This window comes from Dermacentor andersoni, chromosome 5 (genome assembly GCF_023375885.2).
Source record: "Dermacentor andersoni chromosome 5, qqDerAnde1_hic_scaffold, whole genome shotgun sequence".
NCBI classification, from domain to species: Eukaryota; Metazoa; Arthropoda; class Arachnida; order Ixodida; family Ixodidae; genus Dermacentor; species Dermacentor andersoni.
The window spans coordinates 128,329,495-128,353,325 of record NC_092818.1 but is presented as its reverse complement, the minus strand read 5'-3'; the positions used below and the strand labels follow the sequence as shown (position 1 = coordinate 128,353,325).

At 44.7% G+C, this 23,831-nt stretch overlaps 3 protein-coding genes and 1 non-coding gene across 4 annotated transcripts in view; 1 reads left to right on the top strand and 3 right to left on the bottom strand.

The window, feature by feature from the left end:
* PolE1 (DNA polymerase epsilon catalytic subunit 1) overlaps positions 1-1,363 on the bottom strand; it is an 89,731-nt gene extending 88,368 nt beyond the window's left edge. The window contains exons 1-3 of the mRNA XM_050178549.2: positions 1,185-1,363; positions 963-1,089; positions 245-463 (exon numbers count right to left, since the gene is read on the bottom strand). Coding sequence (XP_050034506.1) covers positions 245-463; positions 963-1,089; positions 1,185-1,267 — 429 coding nt within the window. The 5' untranslated portion in view covers positions 1,268-1,363. The remainder of the gene's footprint in view (positions 1-244; positions 464-962; positions 1,090-1,184) is intronic.
* A 3,261-nt stretch (positions 1,364-4,624) lies between these two features.
* TRNAT-UGU (transfer RNA threonine (anticodon UGU)) lies at positions 4,625-4,696 on the bottom strand. The gene has a single exon. It is a non-coding gene; the product is annotated as a tRNA-Thr (tRNA).
* A 610-nt stretch (positions 4,697-5,306) lies between these two features.
* On the bottom strand, positions 5,307-11,566 carry TfIIA-S (general transcription factor IIA subunit 2). Its single transcript, XM_050178548.3, has 4 exons — positions 11,409-11,566; positions 11,053-11,157; positions 7,316-7,445; positions 5,307-5,484 (listed from the first exon to the last, which is right to left on the bottom strand). The coding sequence occupies exons 1-4, from the start codon at positions 11,478-11,480 to the stop codon at positions 5,468-5,470; spliced, it is 324 nt and encodes a 107-aa protein (XP_050034505.1). The 5' UTR covers positions 11,481-11,566; the 3' UTR covers positions 5,307-5,467.
* Positions 11,567-11,833: 267 nt separating this feature from the next.
* Positions 11,834-23,831, top strand: part of LOC126531127 (ubiquitin carboxyl-terminal hydrolase 2-like) — a 275,489-nt gene continuing 263,491 nt past the window's right edge. Inside the window, exon 1 of the mRNA XM_050178540.3 lies at positions 11,834-11,947. The gene's annotated coding sequence lies outside the window, so the exon portion shown is untranslated. The remainder of the gene's footprint in view (positions 11,948-23,831) is intronic.

Genomic DNA, 23,831 nt, shown 5'->3' with positions numbered 1-23,831 from the left:
TTAGCATGAGAAACCCTGCCATGGTGATAAATATGCCAATATTTATTCAAGATTAGTAATAACCAAAAAGGTCACTTTAAACAGGTTTGTTGGTTAACTGCTTCTAACGAGCACTTTGACTGACCAGACAGCGTGCAGTGTTTCATCAAAGGTATGGTGAACAAAAAAATAAAAAAGAAGACTAAGCACAACAGAGTAATGCGCACTACCTGTGGACTTCCAAGGTGTGCCAGTGGCATCTTACCAGATCAAGGTCTTCCTTTGGGCAGAGTTCCACGCGTGATAACGTTCCCTGATATTTACGGGTGAGGAATGAGATGACCTCTTGCTCTGCGCCAGGCTTGGCAGCAACATAGAAGTAAGGCTCGAATGGCAGGGACACCTTGAATCGGCTCCCATCTTCTTCAATGAAGTAGTAGTCAACAGCACTGATGAGCCGCTTGTCTTCATTGAGTATCTCAGTCTTGAAGGATACGTGATAAAAATGAGAGCGGATTATTTTCATCAGCAAGGAAACGTTGCCGGAAATTTTGTACACGAAGCTTCATTAACGGTACTGCCACGTTCAAGATATCCTTAGCACAAATCTACGCTGTGTGTTCGTGCCAAACGTCTGAACAATCTAAAAAAACTATAAAACAAATTACTCGTTTTACGTTACGCTAGTTGCTCTCTGCAAAGCATTCGTACATATTCTCGGAACCATTCAACTGAAAACCGAGTCTATGTCACATACTGGCGAACCTCATCAACTGGACACGTCCACCACCGGTACATCTCTCAACATTTTAGTATAACCATCTTTTTCTTTATTCTTTTTCGATCAGAGCACCAGAGTTTACATATCGTTATGACATCGTAAGCAGCGTAGCTCTAGAGTCTCATTTTCTTTCTCCTTTCTTTCTTTTAATCGAAAAATATGTTGGGGCATGCGACAGGCTGCGGTTTCAGCGATCACGTACCGGATGGATGTTTATTAGCCAGCCGATTCTTTCGGTTCCTTCTCGGTGACGTTCAAAGCCGAACTTGGCATCAATCTCATCGTTAAATAGCGCATCTAACAGACGTCTCTCCGATGTGTCCTCTCTCCTGTAAAGAAAAACACAAAAGTTTGTAACTGCGGACAGATCGGACGTCCGTGAACGGACCGCCGGAGACTCTCTCCGGAGCACTGAGCAGCTCACCCCGCATTCTTGGCGTCGTCGCCGCCTTTCGCGAACTTGTCGGACTTGAAGTTCTTGAAACGACCACTGTTTTGTAAAACCATAGCTATGAACTAAAAACCATATTGGTGTAATGATCTACAGCAAGTTTTGTAGCAGCTGATGAAATCCAACACGCTGGCCCAATCCCTTTAACAACTCCCGCCAAATTGCTGACGCCCGCCGCCGTTACTTCGCAATGGCGCTGCAAGCGTTGTCGCAAAACCAAAACTTATTTTATGCAAAGCACCCATGAATAGAGTGACCCAGGTCGTTCTACCCAATGACATTTGGGTATTTATTCTCGTCCTCCATTTTTTCACACTAAGTGCATAATGTGACGAGCAGAATGTGACGATCACGGTGTGGAGAAGACTTTAGTGACCCTACTCAACGTAGCAAAATTTGTGAGCACCAAGGCTGTGACCGAGGTCTGGATGCAAATGTGAAGAATTCGAATTGTCGCACATCCCAATTTCACTGCAGTCGATTGCTGCCACGTTTATGCTAGACAGATACTTCACTTAAATCACGCAGCGACAAACGTCTTCAGCGGAAACATTCTTATTATATGGCACACAAACGTACATATTTGAGAAACTTCAAAAGCCTTCCTCAGAATACAGGGATTCCATACATGCAGAGGGCTCCATGCAGTACTTGTTTCCTTATACGTCAACCACAGCCAAGCGCGACCTCGGTCCTGAAAAGCAAGCCGATCGTGCTTCGATATACATATACATATATATATATATATATATATATATATATATATATATATATATATATATATATATATATATATATATATATATATATATATATCGAAGCACGATACTTCGTTATATATATATAACGAAGTAAGCCAATGCCCAAATTAGGTTTTTGAATGTCACACCTTAACCGCGGTGCACATCACGAACTCTGTCTATTAACAAAAGTAATGGTGGCGAGTTTTGTAAAGTCAAATGGAAATAATAACTCGCATCTGGCGTGTCACAATCTGTGATGTCACAGAAAGCTGGTGTGGGATTTTCAAGGCGGTGTCGCCACGTAGCTAGCTCTTTCAGCAAGCCGCCTATTGAATTGGCAGATTGCACGTCCGGAATAAGCTCGAAAGCTTATTCTGCGCATGCAATCTACAAATAAGCAAAGACACGGTTAAAGAAATCGCAGTTTATTTTAATAAGAAAAATAATGATAAAGCTAATTTTTCAGAATATGGTCTATATGGTGCCTTCAGATTATTTTGTCATTCAAGATTATACTAGCAAAATAGCACTGACCAGTGTCACAGTAAGGATCAACGAAATTGTGCATGGGCAGCAACATTTGGAGTAGAAGGTCACACCACTTTGCAATACTAAAAAGTAAGGCTCCAAGGAGCGACTGCGTGTGCCCTGGACACTTTACTGTGTCCCTTGTACATGCATGTAATAAGAGAAACATATATCATTTGATGCTGCTAGTGAGTGATCCCTGTTATCAACAAGAGCAAGTGAAACAAATATTTCTGCGCTTGATAGAACGCCTTCACTGCATGAGTCAAGGTTCACCCATACTTGCAATGCTGGACAAGTTCTACAAGCTGTAACAGCTCAATGTATGGTTACCATTGTGTTGATGCAATGACTGCAGGAGAGATATCAGCGTGGATATTGTCTACTAGTCCTGGGCGGCTGGAGACTGTCAGTAACAATGGGGGAAATGCACCGGGACATCAGTGTACACTTAGCCAAGCCACGGCTTTAACAGGCATCATATATAAGATCAATTTGGCAGATGTTCTTGGATCCCATACTACTGCAAGCTCGAAATACACCATGAAATTTACAAAGCTTGAATATGCTGGTCAACAAAATGTAGAACTTAAGATGATGGCCTCGAAGGTGTTTATGGTTTGTTTCAAGAAATATTTGCTGGAGTGGTAGCGGTACACTTAGCAGTGTTTATAATTTTGTGCTTCTGTCCCAAAGTTTAGATATTGAAAAGCTAATGTTTCCAAGCTACACAAGGTGTCGATCATTGACTTAATTTCAAGCTTTTTTTTTTTCACCCAAAATTTATCCAAATATGCAACTATTGACTCAGGTTTTTCTATTGAAGGTTCTTTTCTATTCACAAAATTATGAGGGGAAAAAAATAAATAGAAGCAAGAGCACAGTTGAAGACAGCAGTATGAAGGATTTTGTTTCTAGAAAATTCATTGGAGAAAAATTAGTTTGCAGTTACATAAAGTGACCACGCTCGAAACAATCTGAAGCACAAATGTCACAAGCCATCATAAAATTCCTAGAAGATAGCTTTTCCAATCAAGCATAGTTGCTTAATGCTTCTGCAAGTCATAGCTTATATAACAATTGATCCAAGCAATGAAATTTGGTCCCGAGGCTTACAATAGTAGTGAAAAAATACCTCTTGAATTTAACTCATATATATTAAACATCTGATAAGTTGAAGTTCTTCCACCATGTATATATTCCCTAAGTGCCCGTTTAAGGATCTGCAGAATCGGCACTCCCATCAATTGGGAAATTAACCCACCGTGGTTCCTTAGTGGCCATGGTGTTGCAGCTAAGGAAGAGATCACGGGATAGTCAAACCTCACTATAATGAAGTCTAATTTGACATAAAGATGCCTTTGTTATATTAGACATTCTTTACAAGCATATATATTTTTTTATAGGCTAATATTGGCAAGAAAATTTTTAGAGCTACTTTGTTATATCTCACAACTCTTCATATTTGTGTTCATCATGTAGAAGTTTGACTATATAATAGAACCTCATTGAATCATGCCTGTTCATCATACTTTCTCTGCTCTTACGCTCTGAAGCACTGGTCCCGTTAAGTTTCCATAGAATCATGTATATCAGCTTCTCATTTGCTATGTTTCTCTTCTTAGTTGTTAAGCCCAGGAGCTGCAATGGCATGCCCCAAACATGGTACTGACCATCGGCAGAACCTGTGTTGACTGCCACATGTTGCCAGTGAAAATGGTTACCTTGCAGAGGCCGCCATGTGGCACAGAAGGATTGCAATGCCCGTGTCCAGATCATCACTGGTCACCTATCTCAATCTAGCTCACGAAGTCAAAAGCAAACAGCAGGTGGACAAAGGCACAAAAGGTCTCCCCTCACCCATAATAACGGACGCAGTCTTGCGACCTTCAATACTTCGCGTGGCTTCTTCGATATACTACAATGCTTCATAGAAACTGAGAAAGGACTGAGAGTGCCCAAAAACAGGCCATCGTTGAATATTTGGCCCAACTGCCAGATGTAAATGACAAGCTTTATTTAGTCATAGCATAAGAAGCCAACAAACCAAGACACCAAGGGCAACAACACACGGGAAATTACTTGTACTAATTGAATTAAAGAAATGATAAATTAATGGAAATGAAAGTGGATGAAAAAACTTGCTGCAGGTGGGGAACGATCCCACGTCTTCGCATTACAGATGCGATGCTCTACCAGTTGAGCTACCGCGGCGCCATGTTCCCATCCACTTTCTGGGATATTTATTTGTTACTACTATAACTAACCCTGGGAGTGTTAGCCAGCGCCACCACTCACAAACCCTGGTCGCGGATGTGGAATATCCTTTCTGCCGCAGGCATCACGAGTGCGTGATCTTCTTGGGTGAGGGCAACCGGTCAATAAACCCAAACGTGCTACCTGAAGGCATCAATGTTGCCAGATTCGAGACCCTTGTTATGTAATGAACAAGAAGGGGGTTAATCGATGGGCCCGACATTTATCGGGCGCCTCGGTTAACCCTCTTGGTTCTCGTTCAAGCTTTATTTAGTGCGATTCATGGCTATGACGGCTCTATAACAAGCTTTGCTGGGCAGGTATTCAATAGTTTTTGTTGTTTCCGAATTCAACTTCACTAAAGAATGAGGTGTTGTGTGAAAGTAGCTTCTTGTCTCATCAGTAGTGCTGCCCCAAGCATTATCGGAGGCTACATTTTCCCAGATGCTACATTCCTTTTCCAATGTATATACATATATCTGGCATTAGCCATCTCTTGTTAAAAACAGCCTGTTTTGCATCTAGACCACCATAGCATAGTGTTGACAAAAGACTGCAGAACATGAGGCAATGTTCAGTATGTGTTTATACAGGCAAGCAATCTACATAAGCAGGGAGAAGCTGACAAAATGGTGATGTCCAAGGATGAATACACAAGAGCTGCAATGTGCACACGAAAAGCTGAGAGGATTGTCGGCTGCCTTCTCCAGGGAGCCCGCTGTCACCTAGCTATGTCTGGTTTTGATCTGCAAAAGACAATAGGCAGACATTTCGTTAAGTTATAACACTGGTCGAGAAAAAAAAGACAACTTTACTTCATATTCCAATCTGACATACCATAATGAGGCACTATGCACAAGACTGATTAAATGTGTTGCCAGAACCATGATTAGCAGCATTCTCGAATGCAATTTGTCAGCACCAGTTGTATAAACTTCTGAACTGCTTGATAAATAAAAGCAACAAGTCCAGTTTCTGGGGAAATATATGCTTGAGTTACAAATGGTGTTGAGCTGAAGCACTGTCATGTAGTTTGAAAGAAAGTTGTGCCATAATTGTTTGTGCCGGATCTTTTCTACTCTTGTAGTAGATATTGCCAGCTTCTGTTTCCTTATCAGAAATAGAGAACAAAAAGTTGAACCGATGTATGCAAGCAAGGTCTGTTTGGGGAACCCATCGGCAGTATATAGCCATGAAGATTAGTTATTAGAGCTGTTACTATAATTCTAGCAAGCTCTAACGCATCAATCTTAATCCCACTACTTTGCAATCATAATGCTCACCTTTTCTGGTAGTAACTAAGAAAGCTGTGCTATTAGTTACTTTCAATATTTGCTTGGAAAACTAAAGCGAAACAATGATATGGTGCATCCGGCTGTCTTTAGGTCTAAAAGCATTGAAATGTAAATTGCATAAAATGTACATTACATTACATGAAATCACATGAAATGTAAAGTTTCACTTCATGTAAACTGACCATTTGCAAAACAGCACCAAATTGGTCAGAACTGCAGGTGTTCTCATTATCACTTAAGCCAAGTAGTGAGAGAAGCTCATCTTTTGATGCACTGAGGCGCACATATCCATTCATGGTAGCATATCGCTTTCTCCTTTTCTTTGACAAAGGAATACATAGTTGCTCTAGAGAAGTGAACAGCATGGCTGGCAGCATTAAGATCATATACTACTCTTTCTGCACACACATTTTTCCAAAATGAAAAGCAGCCACCTTTGCCTTTTTCACAGAATGCTAAGTACTGTGTGGGTCATGTGACATACTAGATCTTCCAGAAAAAAAGAAAAAGCAACATCTTTCGCTTGCAGTAACTGCAACAAATTACTTGTAGAAGCCTTTGACTACACCACTGAGCTTTCTCCTCTAGGACACTATGACTGGTCCTAGCATTTGCACTAGTCTGAAAACTTTGTGCAAGGTGCAAAGATCAAGTTTGATTGAAATAGTCAAGTTTACTACCGTGCAGACGGCACTCAACTGAATGTAAATAGCTACATTATATTTTTCTTTTCACACTCACAAAAACATATATAAATAAATTAAATATATATAACAATATGACTCAAGATTGCATGATGACAATAATGATTACATATTTACTTAGGGTTGGCTCGAACGCCTATTATAAAACAACGTTGCCAGATAATGCTTTTCATTGCATGCGTTACTCACTTGAGAAAAGGGAATAAAGAATAAATCACTGAACGATATTCTCTTTCAAAAAGTACGCCATGGCTCCAAAGCTACTGACCAATGTTTCAGCATGGAACATAGCACGTGCCCAAACTTGAACACTCATACTTAACCAGGAAAAGGCTATTTATGCTTGCATAGAATGACTCCCAGGTCATAAACTAATCACTCAGCACAAGCCTTATGCCGTCACGGCAAAGATATCTATTGAGCAGTCTTCTCAATAAAATGGAGGCATTACTTTCTCGAAACTTCCATGTGTCAGCACAGCCTCTGCTATCTATACAAAGATATTTAAAAGACTGGCCCTCTTATTTCACAGCAGTGAAAGGAAGTCGCAGAATAAGTTGCAAAAACTAGTTGCATACTTTTTCCATCGCAGGCAACTATCTTCACTTTGTCAGCTTTGACAAGCTCCTGGACTTCCCTGAACTCAACATCCTTCAAGACGAACGTCCAGACATTATCACAGAATCGGTAGGTGCTTAAGTGTCCAGCCTGAAAGGAAGATAAAAACTTAGTATTATGGCAACAACAAAGTAACGTAGGTGTAAGAAAACCATTGCAGAGAACAGCAGCAAATGAAATAATGTTTGCAGATATTTATGATTTGCACCTGTGCACCTTTATGCATGCATTACTGACCCACAACATGAAGAGACACTAAATAGGAACACTAAGTTAAGACTATAATGTATCCTTTCAAAACTTGGTTTTCATTTTGTTAATTTCACGGTAAGATGTTGATTTGATGAGAAAATTAAGGGCAAGCTGTCATTCTTTTAATTTCACACCAAAACCCCAATGCAACATCCCAAATTTCCAGGTATTTTCTCGTGTTTGGGCCACTGTAACGCAGTAAAAGTTCTCGAAACTTGCTAAGTGCAGTCTTTGGCTCTTTTACAATACATAGCAGTCTATATTTACTAATAAAAAGTTACATAGACCCAAACAGGTGCTGTCAAAATCCATGCCACGCAAAGTTGGTGCAGGAACATCAAGGTGGCTCCACCACCCGTCTTATGTTATTGCATTTCTTATGGCATGCCAAGCCTTTTTCACAAGATAGGATTTATTTTTATATTGTACTAAGATAATCCACCAATACGCCTCAAATAATTTTTTTCTTTATTGTCCCAATAACAATAAAAGAAAGAAGGGTCAGAGTGAGCATAAAACACCACTTGTCAAGCTGAATGTTGCTGCCAATTATAATCGCATAGCCGTGCTGTGGGTAGTATACTCAATTAAATGTGCCATATTTCAGTGCTGGGGCGGAAGAGTACTATATAAATTTCATAAGATCCCAAAGCTTGGAACACTATGAACCCCTTCATTCACCAGCACTTAGGTAAGTCAAATGTCATCTCGATGATGGATCACAATACTAGTAACAGATGACGCAGGAAGCTTCGGTTTCGGCAATTTCAGTACACATATCAACCCTCATCTTCAGTTACTTTACTTGTGAAATCTCACCAAGGATACAAATGAACAACTTGAATAAACTAAGCACCAAGAAACTGTTCACTGAATTGAAAGTTCACTCAAGCAAAACAAACACATGGACTAGCTATAAGTAAGCTTCTTATGTTATAGTATCTATAATAAAGAACATGCTGCAAATGTTATCCTCGGTGTTTAATATTAGTTCTTTTTAATAACCAGTGCATTTCAGCATGCTGCTCTGTGAAAAGTCAAAAGACGATTAATTCTCAGAAAGAATTGTAGAACAGTACAGAAAAGTGAATTCACCATTTTTATTGAGGATGAATTCTTACAATCATTCAAGCCAATTTCCATGCTCACACACTCATACCATGTGGCCATAAACAATGCACATGTATCCAGAGATACTTTCATTTACAGGACAGCACATTTGTTAGTGTTTATTGTCTAACTTTTATTGCTTTCCTAGATAGCCATTGGCCCAGTAATTACACTATGGAGCCTTAATTATCTGAGAGTACATTAAATACTAAATGTACTAAAAAGTACTAAATGTGACCAGTTCAAAACGCACCTCAAATGCACCGCTTCTTCATACATGAAAAAAGCAACCCACCATGTCACTGAAACCTGTTATGGTGTTCGCATGGTACCAGATACCATGGAAGCGTACACACTATGGCCATGCTGTCGAAAGCTGAGTGCATTCAGCACTCAACAGGACAAAAGGGGAAAGCATGTCCTGCATACTTTCTGAGAACAGCAAACAATTGGAAGTACTAATATGGCAGCTGTCAGCAACACAGACACCTTTCTTACGCCTGAAGCTGCATTGCATTTCACATGCACATTGAGAAGGTTGTATAAAGGGTGCTCTACTTGCACTAACATAATGTGCAGGGAAACTCTGTCACTCAGAAAAATTAAAAGAACATATTACGATTACAACGTGAAGCAATGCCACAAAGAGATCGGAAATGGCGTGCAAAGGTGGATTCCTGCAGGGCATATTTTTCCTTTGTTACTGTGAACTGCCCTCGCAAAATAAAGTGAAAGGCCACGTGCGTGCACAATTTAGTTGTCCTCACTGCTGACGTCTTTGTCACTGTCAGCAAGAACGGCATCGTCTTCCATGGCACAAAGGTTATTGAACAGGCAGCACTTCAGGACTAAGAATGTGCTAAATCAGAGGAACAGAGACAGCACAAGGTGCACAGTGGCGGCATACACAGCAGGGCTCGATACATGGTAGTGATTGCGCTGGTGCTTTGTGGTTTAGCTCACTGCAGTTTGAAGCGCCAGAAAAAAATAAAAGGAATAAACAAAAACTTTATATTTATAAAGTTACAAATCCAAATATAATGTGAGGCACATTCTCAGGACGGAAACTGCAGGGGAAGAAATCTTATATTGGTTCAAATACGGCAATAAATGATTTGTGGCGCTCTCAACGAATTAAGGCTTTGTAACATAATTATGGAGTCAAACTACCTAAGAAAGCAAGAAAAGTGGGACACAAATTTTCATGCAGCAATCCTTTAAAATCTGCAGTTTCGAGAGTGTCCTTTTCACTAGAAATCAGAAATCCTAAGGTGCCCAGAGATGACTGAGAGATTCGTCAATCTTCTGTCTTTGCAGCTTCCAAAATATCGCGGTGTCGCTGCCAAGTTCTTTTGTGATCGCATGGTGCAAATTTTGCTTCTAGAGCAGATAGGTGAGAGCAATGCCGGAACAAGGGCGGCCCACAGACCACTTTTCTTCGAGATGCGAACCCCCATAAGCAGCTGAGCACCGTGCCAGGGGACATCTCCGCCCCTTAAAAAGACTGGTGGGTTTCCGGCAGCCCCGAGGGATGCTCAACCACCACTAGGCTGCTGCTGCGGTACCACGCACTGGTATCAGAATCAATCCAAGGAGTCACCAGCTTCATTGCACTGTGTCCAGGATTGGCTTAGTCGTGATTAAATGGTCTACAGGATCAGCTCAGTTTACTCGACCAGGGAGCTCTTCACACAAAGTGGGGTGAAGCACCAAAGAAAGCTTTGCTTTAAAAAATACCAAACGTACTACGCAGCTGAGCAGTGAAATGACTTCAGCTTCACTTAAGTGAGTGACATGTCAGCTCAACCTAGGGGCCAGATACATTCTAAGCTCATGCTGGTTATTCCTATTATTTCTATGCATCCACGCAGGGGCGGGATGGTAGTGCCACTACAGTACAATGGCGTACCGTTGGGCAATAGTCTGAACAGGCTGTTTTTTGTTAACATGTGCCCAGCTGCAGAAGTTCTCGATGACATTTATTGCCGGGCATAAGCTCTGGATGCCATTTAAGGACATTATTAAATATTCAGTGGTCTTCGAACGCACTGCCGCGAGTGCAACCTGCCGCACCGCAATGTGCCGAGTAGATTATTCAAAAGTTATTGCGGCTTCCCGTAGTGGTGACCTTTGAATCCGTGCTCTGACCGCGCGTACGCATCACTACGTCGCTCTCACCTATCTCTTTTAAAAGCTAAATTCACAGCATGAGATCATAGCTGAACAAAAAATCTCGTTGGATAAAGTGACGTCATATGGGCAAAATCGGCAACGAGAGTGCCTTCCCCAACACTTTTTTTTTCTCACAGCATATACTGCTTTACTCAAATATTACCTTGAATGTCAATCTCGTCTTGACTCTATTTGCCAAGGCGTTGTTGATGGCTTTGTCGAACTGTAAGAGGACTTTCAAGGCGAGGTGAGGAGTGATCTGTCCACACTGCAAAAAAAAGCGAATGCAGCAGGTTGGTGAAAGCACATTTGAAGCGTTCACGAGCACAGCTCCATAAACTTTTCCAGGTCTCCAAAAAGAAGCCTAGATTTGTCGAACACGTTTTATTCGGTTCGGAAAACGTCCCTTGGCTGTGCGAAACTCCACAATTGATAGCCGATGCAGCTCTTCTCCAACTTTCGCCTCTCAACACAGTCGTTCAACGCGCGTAAGGGACAGTCTAAAACAAAATATCTTACCTGTATTAATTCATCTAAACTCTCCTGCAGAGTATTTCCCAGCGTTGTGTTTCTATATAGCTGATAACTCATTCTGAAGCAAGTGCGTATAAAGTTACAGCTCACGACAAAGTTCACAAGCCGGCGCACCAACTACCGACATTAGACAATGAAACTACAGGGTTGCCCATCGGCCACGGCGTGAATTGGCTCAACTCGACTTCATTGCTGGTCACAAAAACGAGAAAAACGAAGTAACTTGAACAAATTACGTGACGTACTAAGATATCGTAAGATGTTGCTACTTGTTAAGTTTTTATATGACTTAATTTTGTTTGCTTGAACAGTAAAATATGATATACTCCAACGGATTGCCATGGCAACGCTTCGCTGCCTCATTTCGTCGTCAGTGACGTCACTGACGTCAGAAGCATGTCTGCCCCTCTCCAAGCTGCCGCTCGTTAGCATAGAAACCGGGCCCTCCACGGGAGTGTTGTGAGCCGCTTCCAAAGGTGATACCAAAGAAGCTCACCGGAGGAGTTTCTCTCCGTACATCTAAAGTGAGTAGAGAAACTATTTCATCTCGCACTATCGCCGGCAGTGGCTGTCATCTGCAAGGGGCTGCAGCTAGAGGCGACAGGCTCAATAGGGTCTCCGCGCGCCGTTCAATGAAGGCGGTATTTTGTTGCTCTCTTGGCGATTTTGATGCGCCATACCTTGATCCCGCCGTTTGGTTTCGGTACGGGGAACACGGCACACTGAAGCCGCGTTATCCACGCTCCTCTTTTTATAAACGCCGTGATCAGTTTATTATTATTTATTTTTATTTATTTTTTTGCCTTGGCGTGTCGCTGCACGATACTTAAACGACGGATGTTTATGCGTAGCCGCGAAATAAAAAAAAAAAAAGCGAAATTGAATGTCTGAAGCATACCGGGCAAGATGACGAGTTAAATTCTTGTAAACGCTGCGGAATTATTCGTGTCACAGCTGTTTCAGTGTCATTGCGCATGTAAGAGCATTGTACGGCAAGCACACGACGTGCCGCAGGTTTGAATTAAAGATCGCTACCTTCCGTCAGCTACGAATGCACCGCATCAGATTTTCCGCAGCCCGCTTCAGTACCCGTAGCGTTCTCGAGCTTTGATTTTGATGCAGACGTGTTGTCATCCGTGCATCCGCTGCTGACAAACATCGAAGCATGCACAGCGCGCACTTGCTTACTGCTGTAGCCGCGTAACCACTGGCGCCTTGGCCGAAAGGAAGCTGCGGAAGGCGCATCCGCGCCGCGGATATTCGCGCGGCGCGCTGCAGGACCATTTTTCGGAAGGAGTCAGCCAGTATGTAAGTAATATGCTGCCGGCGACTGGTTGTAAAAATTGCAAGAAGCTGTCGCCCAGCCGGGTAACTGCGCGCCCGGTTTCGTGGAAGTCCGGCGCTCACTCGCGTGTTCTATGCACGCTGCGCAGGGCGGCCGGGAAGCTCATCCGTAAACACAGCGCTAGAGTTTGTTACCGGCGTTGCGCACCGTGCGCGCGACTAGAATACATCGCGAGCCGGCGGCGGTGACCTTGACGCATCGAGCGCCCAGCGCTCGTTGTCTTCTTGGTGGCTCGCGATAGGAAACCTGCTACGGTTGCGCAATCAACCGGCGCTCTTGCCACGGGTGTACGGTTCCATTCTGGGTGCCCACTCGCTTGTTTCTGCGAGTTCCCTACGCCCTAACTTCATCGCAGCGATGTCGTGCTTTTTTTCTGACAAGTATATTTCAAACACAGAGCGTGATATCGTTACGTGCGCGGTGCTTGCGTGACTTATTTAACGGTGGTGTGTTTTACCTGCATAGTTAAACCCCGTCAGTGTCATAGATTAGTAATCGTTCAGCGAGTCTTGCGTGTCAGTTTAGAACAAACCAATGCAATTTATGTTTGTTGAAATAAAGTAGTTGCCGGGGTGTCGAAAGGGTTTCGGCGTCGCTTTTCTTCATATTGAGCATCCTCACTTCCTTTTTTTTTTTTTTCGATCCGCTTGTATTGTGAAAGTTAGAGATTTATTGTGCTTGCCCAGGTCTCATTCGACGGCAGCTGTTGGACGCTGTGCGTAGATTTTCGGCACGCTTAATTAAGCTTGTTTGCCCAAATTGCGATGTGTTCGTCAGTGCGAAAGAGAAATATAAGAACTGCGAGCCGTTTCGCGATTTCTTCTCTCCCTCTGTGTTCGTTCACCTTTACTTACTGGTAACATAAACGTTCAACTTCGAAACGGGTTCAGCGTCGAAGTTTTGCAGATTTCATTCGGTGGCGGCAGGCTTTGGGAGAGTGTTCTGCATTTCTGTGAAACGCTTGCGCTGTGTGACGACACAGCGGCTATATTTAGTCTGAATAAGTTCCATGTGTGCATGCTTTCCCTCGGGAAGCAAGGTCGCGCTTGGCATCTCGTCCAGCCACTTCATTGCATTCATGACGACAATTTAATTCTTCGCATCGGGAGTCTTCCGCAGCGCCAAATTGGTTGCCTCTGCGGGCCGCGACCACTCGTCTGAAGGCTGCACACGGTGTATGGTCCACGAAAAATGCGGGCGGTGATGGGAAAAGACCGTGATTAACAGCGGCTGATGTGTTCGTACGCATGCATGTGTTTATGGTTACGGTGTCGCCCTTCTCAATAGATAGATCCGGCGCTTGTACGTAACCATGCTCTTTTTCTCACTAGTCTTTTGACAGACCATGCACATTGAAAAACTGCTTACGCGGTATAGATTGTGTAGAGCAAGCCTGACATTGATGAACTCGAGTTTTCTGCTTGCGCATGCATCGGAAAAGGCACGCGAGGTTGTTTCATTCCGTTATTTGTCAGAACTGGCAGGATTAGTTTCGCCCTCTATGGCGCTCTTCTATCTGTCGCTGCCCGTCTCCGTTGTGATAGCGAATCTACATTGATTGGGTCACACCAGCTACTGAAGCTTTATGGCCGGTTTAATTGTAATTAAATTAACGCTGTCTTCGGAAATATGATCAGATATATACTTCATAGATGTGCGACGCGTAGCTCTCAACGTAACAATTGGCCGCACATAAGGGCAGGTGCACGGTTCCTTGTGCGAAGGTATACAGCTTCCCACAACTTTGCTCATGCGGTCAATCCAAGTATAATATGTATCCAGGCTGGGTTGCTTTCGGCAATCCCTGATCAGGTCTATATAGCTTTTAGCACACTGTAATACTGCCTTCGGTGTTATGGTGGAGTTTATTTTAATTTTTTTCGCCTAATTGCTCGTGGGAGCTCTCCGACACGCTGTGCGGAAGGATAAGCTTTCCGCACAGGAAAGAACGACACTGCACGCAGCACTGTACTGCCCAGCGCTCGGCGTTTTGTCGTGCTGCCGTGTCGCGCGCGCGCCTTATTCGCTCTGGGCTATGCACAGGTTTGACATATTTTTATTTTACGTGAATTCGCTGCAACGTTTACAAACGTCTTGCAATATTCCTATTCACGTAATAATTCTATAGTTTACAGCATGATACATCAGGTTTGACCGCTTAAGATATACTATTAAATGCAATTTACAAAATATAACCTTGCTGAGTTACAGAGCTGAAACTTGATAGTTTCGTCTTCTGAATATTTACTATTTTCAACATATTTTACAATAAAATATCGACGGCCTCAATAAAATACGCTTCCAACAGTCACTAGATTTTAACTTTTTTTCTTTTATATGTAACAAATCTCAGCAGATTCTGTGCCGTGGTTGCCGAGAAAAACGATTTCTCATTTCCCATGTATTTATACAGGAGCCCCGAGCGAAACATTTTTCAAGTTTAAGCACCCTCGATCCTGCAGCGAGACATAGGTAAAAAGGTTACAACTCCGCGTCTTGCGACGATGATAACGGGCGCGGGACATCAACTGGTTTCACTGTGAGAGATTACATGCAAAGGCTCATATTTGCGGCAAAGTTCGAGGATACAGCACGCATCACGTAAATCACCCAACACGCGCGCGCATCACTCTAGTAACCAAATTCCTTATTCAAAATTTCGATGGATGGTGTGCTGATGCAGTGATCTTCATGTAGCCTATATTAGAGACGCTGCTGATGTATATTTATGAAATCAGTGGTTTCGTCGCGCGCTTTGCTTGTATTTCTGTGGCCTTCGAAGAGTTTCTTGCGTCCGAAAGTTCAGCTTGTTAACCACGCGTTGGTATCATTGACATCGGAAAGCATCGCACTGGACATTCCTGATTTCAACATACCCGCTCTCTTCATTTGTTATCAGTAGCATCTTGGCCTTGCACGACGCCGGGATGCCACGCTGTCTCACAGAGGCCCTATATAGACGGAGGGATTCCGCTCTGCCGACCAATGGCAGATTTAGCAGAATAATGTTTTGCTTCCCCCCCTCTCTCTCTAATAGTCTAACCTGCGCTCGCATTTCGATGAGGTTACTGCGCAGGGGTTCCTTGCGTGCGCCACGCTCATTTGAACACACGCCGAAGAGGAGGCAGGAGGCTATACTTCGGGGTCGCAATGACCTTACACGAATAAAGACGAGCAGCGAACAAACGGAAGTTATCACGGGAGCCGCGTTTGAGAGCTTCGTTTTTTGACCTTTACGAGAGTCCGCGTAACATGACGAACGACATGTAAATTGCCCCTCGTCGAACCCAGCGTCTCACTGCTCATTAACGGGCTCAGGTAGCAACTTCGCGCCGAGAGGCGGCCGCACTTCATTAGTGCGGCATTCGGATGTTGTTTCAAAGCGCAGCTATTTTAGGCACCCGTTCCTGCGTTGAGCGTCGGCGGAACCGGCAGCAAGAACGAACCCATCGAAGGATGAAAAAAGAGAGGGAACGCGGGGGATGAAAGATGGCAGTAGCGAAGAGAGCGCGAGGAGGAAAGCGGAGAAGGAGAGTATGGCGAAAGTACGGACACCATAGCGAAAGTTTGGGGAGGAAAGCGGAGTGTCTCACAAGACGTGCTCCACGGCGGCGACCAGCTACGAGATGGCGCCTTAGTAGCGCCGCCGCTAAAGCTTTCGTCGTCAGTCGCCGATGAAGTCATTACTAAAAGTCATGTGGCGGGCGCGTCCGCTGATACCATTTATGAAAACAATGCGCTGGTGTGGGCTTCGGACCCACTGCGCACGCGCCGTGACCCCTCCGCGCGAGCCACGCGTTTACACTCTTTCTGAACCGTGAGCGACGCAACTGGTGGAAGTGCTTTGTCTGCCGCTGTTTGAAAATGAGCTGCGCGAGGAGAGGTCAGCGCCACCGTGGAGATGAGCCTGCCGTTCAAATTCAAATTGTTTGTCTCAGTATTCGGCGCATCCAAAACACCTAAACAGCTGCGCTCAAATTTCGCATTAGGGAGTATCGTAATCGTCGGTGAGCTTTACCGCGGAGCTGTAAATGTCTAGCCTCCCATGTACTTTTCAATGTCTGTGTCTCAAAATCATGCGTCCTCTATGAGGAGGCAAAGCAAACCGGTAAGGCCTGTGCTGACACCTGGCGTAGCAAGAGGAAAGCTAAGAAACCACCCAATACGTAGTTTCATACAGTAATGAATATAGAGGGAACTCTGGCGCTAGTGTCTACGGGAGCTGCAATCGGGGCGGTTCAGCCAGCGTGGGAATTATGGGAAGTACATGGATTTGCCGTGCATCGAGTCGATCGCCTATCAGGGAAGACAGCGCTTCCTTTCCGCCACTCACTTGGCCACGGTCCACTCGCACGGTTCTTTCGCACGAAGCGCGGTTGAGAGCGCTGCAATACGATTGCGCATGAGCGCAGTCACGTGGCTTTATTTCATATTTCGCGGGCTTTCTTTATACGCCGAAAAAAGATCACCACGCAGCATGTACGTTGACATGAAAAATTGGATTGGTCGTTTCTGAATCCCCTCTAGAATGCAACGAAACGCACTCGGCCCTAAACTGAATAATTAAAATTTTGCATAATTCATCTTCGTTAAATAACTGATTAAGCGGAATATAAGAAGAGATACTTTAAGGAGTGCCACATGACGGCAAACCGTATGCCGCTGGTTTCATTCAGCTGCGTCTAACCATTTATTAAAATCCTTCGTTAAAGTTACGTGAAACACCCTGTATAGACCGGCCACACACTGTTGCCGCTTCCCGGCAGCTGCAGTTTATACAACCATAATCTTTACCGGAAAGCGCTTGCGGCGAATGCTGTGCGCGAAAGCGAGCTTTATGGTCTTTTTTTTTTTTTTTTTTTTTTTTTTTTTTTCGGACGGCCGGCACTGCCGCGGACGTGGGCGCCATCCGGTAGTGCATCAAGATGGCTTCCTCCGCTTTCCTTTTCGCGCTCTTCGCTATCGCAGTCATCTGTATTTCTCCTCACCCTTTCGCCGTACTTTCATCCGACCCGCCGTGGTTGCTCAGTGGCTATGGTGTTAGGCTGCTGAGCACGAGGTCGCGGGATCGAATCCCGGCCACGGCGGCCGCATTTCGATGGGGGCGAAATGCGAAAACACCCGTGTACTTAGATTTAGGTGCACGTTAAAGAACCCCAGGTGGTCGAAATTTCCGGAGTCCCCCACTTCGGCGTGCCTCATAATCAGATCGTGGTTTTGGCACGTAAAACCCCATAATAATAAAAAAAAAATACTTTCATCCGCTTTCTGCCTCATGCTTTCACTGTATACCCTCATCCTCCGCTTTCCTGCTAGCGCCCTCTTCGTTATCGCCTTCTTTCATTCCCCGCTGCGCTCCGCGTTCGCTCGCTTACGCCGACGAAGCACGCCGACGCTCAACGCAGGAACGGACGCCTAACCGGCCTAACTGCTCTATAAAAAAAATGTTTGCCTGCGCACGCGCTTATCATATATAGACAGCATCCTGGTAAGCTTGTTTGGCGCTCCTGGATGTCAGCGGCAAACTTTCTTAACAGGCCACTGGGCGTCCGTTAGCTGCAAGTGAAGCCCGACATACCATTATTTCCCCCCAAAACTTCGTTAAATCATGTGAAACGATGAGTTCACTTCGCTGTTTCGAGATTTTAAACGCATTAAGCACTATGAATAAGTGTCTGGGAATCGAAAGCATTTCGGTAAATAGAAAATTTCTTAAAAGCTGGTTTTGGTAGATCGAATTTTGACTGTACACGAGTTTCGATGCCGCGAGTACGTAAGTTCCCCGAGGGCCGCACTGCTAGAAAGTTCCCCATTGCCAAGTTCTGCGTTTGTCCAAGTTTCATCACTGTGCTGGTTCTTCTACACTACGTGGATAGACGGACGGACGGACGGACGGATGGATGGATGGATTGATTGATTGATGGATGGATTAAGGGCCCTCATGATCTTTAATCAGTCAGTGGCCGCAGTGTAGAACGACTAGTAGAGGGAGTTGATACGTCACTCTACTCAGTTTGTAATGTGTCATTTCTTCACAGCAGCATACAGTTCTCAGTTCTTTAGATGCTTGAGTTGAGTAGTGCTAGAGTAGCGCTACAGTTGCTGTTATTACTGACTGCGCGTATATCTAGTACGTGCCTAATGCCCTGCGTGCTGCACAGAGGTATACGCGTCCACCACTTTGTCGGTTGTCGTTGCAGCCACGCGGCCGCAGAGGACGTTCGGCTCGTCCGCGTTCTCGCTCCGCGAATATTGCGATATCGAGACATGCCTCGAAAAAGTTAAACGTATCAGCACTCCATGCGATTTCTGTAACAGCTGTTGTTCTCACGGCTCACTGAGCAACTGCAAGTTTTTAACGGACGAGAAGGTAGAAAAGGCCGCCTGCCGCAATATGTAGACGTTCGTCTCCTCCAGCCATTAATCCAGTGCGAAGTATGAAATCATAGCATAACAACGGGCGCACACGCGCGAACATATACTCACATTTCAAGATATGAAAAGGGCTTTTGTACGTTCTTCTCCCAGCTGACAGCTATGGCACGATTTCCTTCTGAGCGCGTGCTCAAGGCCTGTGCCCTGTGTACATGGCGATTCCCCCCTCCCTATATTTGCAAGCGTACGGCGCTGTTATCATATTGCGGAAACGCGGCAAGGAGCCCACCAGAAGAGGGCTAGATCTCTTGTCGATCTGCCCTCTTGGTACGCTTGCGCGTACAGCCAAACGTGACCGCCCTTGCTCAGAACGCGGGAGCGATGCGCCGTTCCGGAGAGAAGTCGCAACCTATAACTATACACAGCCGTTATGCGTTCCAGGTATGGTGTACTCAGAACTGCGTGTCTTGCTCGTATACACGTGTCTTCTCCCGAGTATACACTCGTTCTATCGGAGGCAGCCATCCAGCAGCTAACGTTCGAATACCGCCTGCTTTGCTTCGCAGCAAGCAGACAGCTCGCGTGTCGCGAGACAGGTGTGACGGCGGCTGCGTACGGGGTGATGGGGTCGACACGACCAACGTCGTTGGCGGGGTTTGGTATTCTTGACCCCCGCGGCGTCGAGACGGTTGTTGCGGTTCCGGCAGGCCGACCGCCCAGTTCTATCAGCTTTCGACCGTGGATGCGGCCAGCGCTGAGTGCATGGGAGAGGGTGGGTGCACAGGCGCGTGCCGCGGACGTGACGTGGCGGCGCCCGGAAGCGCCGACTGTAGTCATGCTGTAGTCTAAACCAGGGCACTGGGCAGGGACAAGTTGCTCCGCAGTGTTGATTGGTCGGTTTGTATTGTATCCGCGAAAGGCAAAATCTGCGTGGGTTGCAGGGCAACCGGCGTAATCTTGATTACCTATAGCTGGGCTTGTTTAACGCGCAGCTAAATCTGATGCGAATAAGCATGCGGGCGATGTCGCTAACGCGCGACCTCATTCACTGCGGCAGAACTCTCAGCAGCAGTTATTTGTTTATATGTTTATTTTTTAACATTCTGTATATGTGTACCAAGCAGGATAGTTCGTTGAAAGCATACGCCCCCATAAACAGAAATCAGTTAGTTTCACTTTTACAAAAGATAACAGGACGGAAGAGATAAACGTACGTCAACCAGGTGGCAATGCACAAGAAATGCATCCTACTATTGTAAAGATACACCAAAACGGGTGAATAAAATATACACTAACGGGTGGTAATAGAAGAAGTTTCTGAATGATGCAATCCAGTCGGTAACGTTTCCTTACTTCAAAACGTTAGTCCGTGCAAATATCGGTTTACTGTGATATCTGTGCTTATGACAGGAAGCTTTATAGGCCCAGCATGAACTGTACTCAAATAGTAAGCGAAAAAAAAAAATACCCAGGCTTCTTCTTCCGCGTCAGCTGGTGATCGTAAGTGTGCTTATTGCAAGTACTTCTCTACGAGAATGGTGTTGCCTGAAGTGTTTGGTGGCGTAGCGGGTAGCTCATATTTGAGCAGTGTATGATGTCTTGCGCTATATTTGATGCATGACTATTTGGAAGGACTACAACGGCAGAGCACGAAGTGTTCCTGGGATTTCCAAACCGTGATAGACCGTTTGCATGGTCTATCACTTTAAAATGTTTACACCCTTTAAGGGGGCCGTTTTGTCCAGCGGCTAACCCCCTTATCCTTAAGGCTACAACAAATGTATTGCATACGACAGAGAGCTTAAAGTAAAGATGCGGTGAGAGAGACTATACTTGAAAACTGTGTATTAATCATGACTATCGCTTGCGCACCGAAGTATCTGACATGAAAGTCTGACAGCGATAGCTATGAAAGTTTATTTCATGTATTTATCGTACCATCAATCGCAGCTATCACCGCGTTTATGCGCCACGGTATGTCACCCGAGAGGAAAACCTAATTTGTCTCGCATCAACTATTATATCTTACTCCTTAGAGGTGAGGGTGTTAGCCATATGGTACAGGTCAAACACCTTTTATATGCCCATAATGGTGTTAAAATATTCTCCGTTTATGACTTAAAAACAAAGGTTACGGCTCTAAGCAGATGAGGACGAAGTGAGACACAAACGACACATTGGCGCCCGTAAGTGTCGTTTGTGTCTCACTTCGTCCTCGTCTTCTTAGCGCCGTAACCTTTGTTTTTAAGTCATGAACCAACTAGCTCAGCAAAAAAGTTTTGTTAAATCGTATTTCTCCGTTTACATTGTGCCATACACTATTAAATAGTTTACACCCATTGGGGCTTATCTTGTCCCACAACAATAATCGCAATCTGCCTTACTTGCGTTTCCTTTCTTGAGAATTCGGCGCTCGCTACTTTCCTGTCGGGAAAATGCTATGTCACGATGATAAAGCGCAAGCCATTCGTAATTTCGAAGTACCGGGCCTGCAGCGTTAAAGATAGGAAATGCAGGCGACAGATAACTATTATCGTTGTCGGACAAGATATAATCCAGAGGGCGTAAACTTTTTTTAAGTGTGTGGTTACAGAGAGAATTAATCGGCTTTTACTTGTGGAGCGTGGCCTGGTCGCGTCCATAATCGTGCTTGTTCAGAATCACACTGTCTCATATCTGTAGCGGCACCGGAAGCTGTGCATCACTGCGAGCACTTGTGTGCATGATTTCGTATTTCTGCAGTTGTGCAGAAATTTATAGTTGCGGAGGGGCCGGTGACCTCATAGATGCGAATATTTTCCGTTTCCACCCAAATGAATCAATCAAGGTACGTACGTCATCCTCATGAAAGCTTGACAGCCGGGGTCAGGTATGGCCATCGGCAGCTTTCCCCCATTATGGTTTCAGAAGGTTATCTACGAGTATCACTCACTGTACGGGGCACACAACGATCAGAACGTGTTTAGGGCGGCCATCAGCGGAACTTCAAAAAGCGAGCGGGTGGCGAGAATATCCTTACTTGAAGATTTCAGTGTTATTGCAACGTTCCAGGGCGTCAACTCTAATGGAGAGCTGGTCGTCCATATTAACATTTTTTTTCTTTAATGTGATTATTTCATTTGTTTGCAGTCTGACACCCACCGCGATAGCCGCTACACTCTTAAACAAATGTACACCCTTTGGGGTATATATTTGCCTCACAACAATAATCGTCATTTGCCTTGCTTGCGTTTTCTTTCTTGAATACGCTGCGCCCGCTACTTTCCTGTCGAGAATGCTATGTCATGCTGATAACGCGCATGTCGTTCGTTACTAAGAAGTATACCGGGCTCGCAGCGTTAAAGAAAGGAAATGCGGACAAGACAGATGATTATCATTGTGTGGCAAGATACGATCCAAAGGGTGTAATTTTGCTTAAGAGTGTATGGCGTTGCGCTGATGAGCTCGAGGTCGCTGGTTCGAGCCCGGTTGCATTTCGATGGGGAGCGAGATGTAAGAATGCTGGCGTACTTAAATTTAGGGCCGCGTTGAAAATTCCAAGTGGTCAAAATTGGTCCGCACTCCCCCACTTCGGCGAGCCTCCTATAAACAGGTTGTAGTTCTAGCACGAAAAACCTCACAATTTATTTATTTAGTCTGACATGGTGCAACAAAAACCTGCGACCGCACTTCTCTGCAGCAACTGCAGTCATTCGAAAGCTATTATTATTATTATTATTATTATTATTATTATTATTATTATTATTATTATTATTATTATTAACAGCAGCTTCATCATAATCATTTTTATTATTATACGGCGCTCGCCACCTGCTGTGGCGAGTGCCGCCACTTCAATGTTCCCGCAACCGTCTCCCGTGAAACGTGAAATCACAAATTTCGGCAGCACCATGTGTTCACGCGAAAACATGGTAAACTCCTCGTCGTTGCCACGACGTTGTGGTTCCTCGATGTGGGCGCGATAAGAAATGTTGGCCTTCCTTCTCCCCGCAGTACCTCTGCGATAAAAAAAGAAGGAGGGGGGCCGGGCGAGATAAATAAAATGTTGGGCGGAAGCCACGGGAACATTATTGTCAAAGTCAAGCGATAGCTTGCCAGTAGACCTGCTGAGATGTGCTGCTAGTTAGGCCTTGTTGGTTTATGCCGTGAGGCATGTATAACCTGCGCTGGGACGTTACACTGCTTCCGCGATTGTCCCGCAGTGTTGGCCAGCGTTACAAACGACAAGCATTGCGAGTACACGTACCGTGCGCTGGTATCAGGATCATCCAACCAAGTTACCATAGGCCCAGTTTAGTAGGCCAGACAGCCAGCCATCCATTAGAAGTAGGGCCAAGCTTCGCTTTGAAATCGGGGAGAGTTGCAAATGAGTACTGTGTGCAGGGTGTCCCAGCTAACGTTAACCAAGCTGTCGAACGAAAAAAAAAAAAAAAAAAGACACGTTGCAAGATACGATTTCAAGATCCATTGTCGAGTTGTCAGAACGCTCTCGACCGAACACGGTAGGTTTCATAATTGTATGTCTCACTGTGTTTTTTGTTGTATTTATTTATTTGAGTTCTTTTTTTCATTGAACAGATTGGCTTAAGTTAGCTGGGACCAGCCTACCCATCGATTTAGTGGTTCTCTTTAATTTGGTTATAGGGTGGTCAAGCAAGCGCTACCGGTGGTACAGGTGTTGTGTGCCT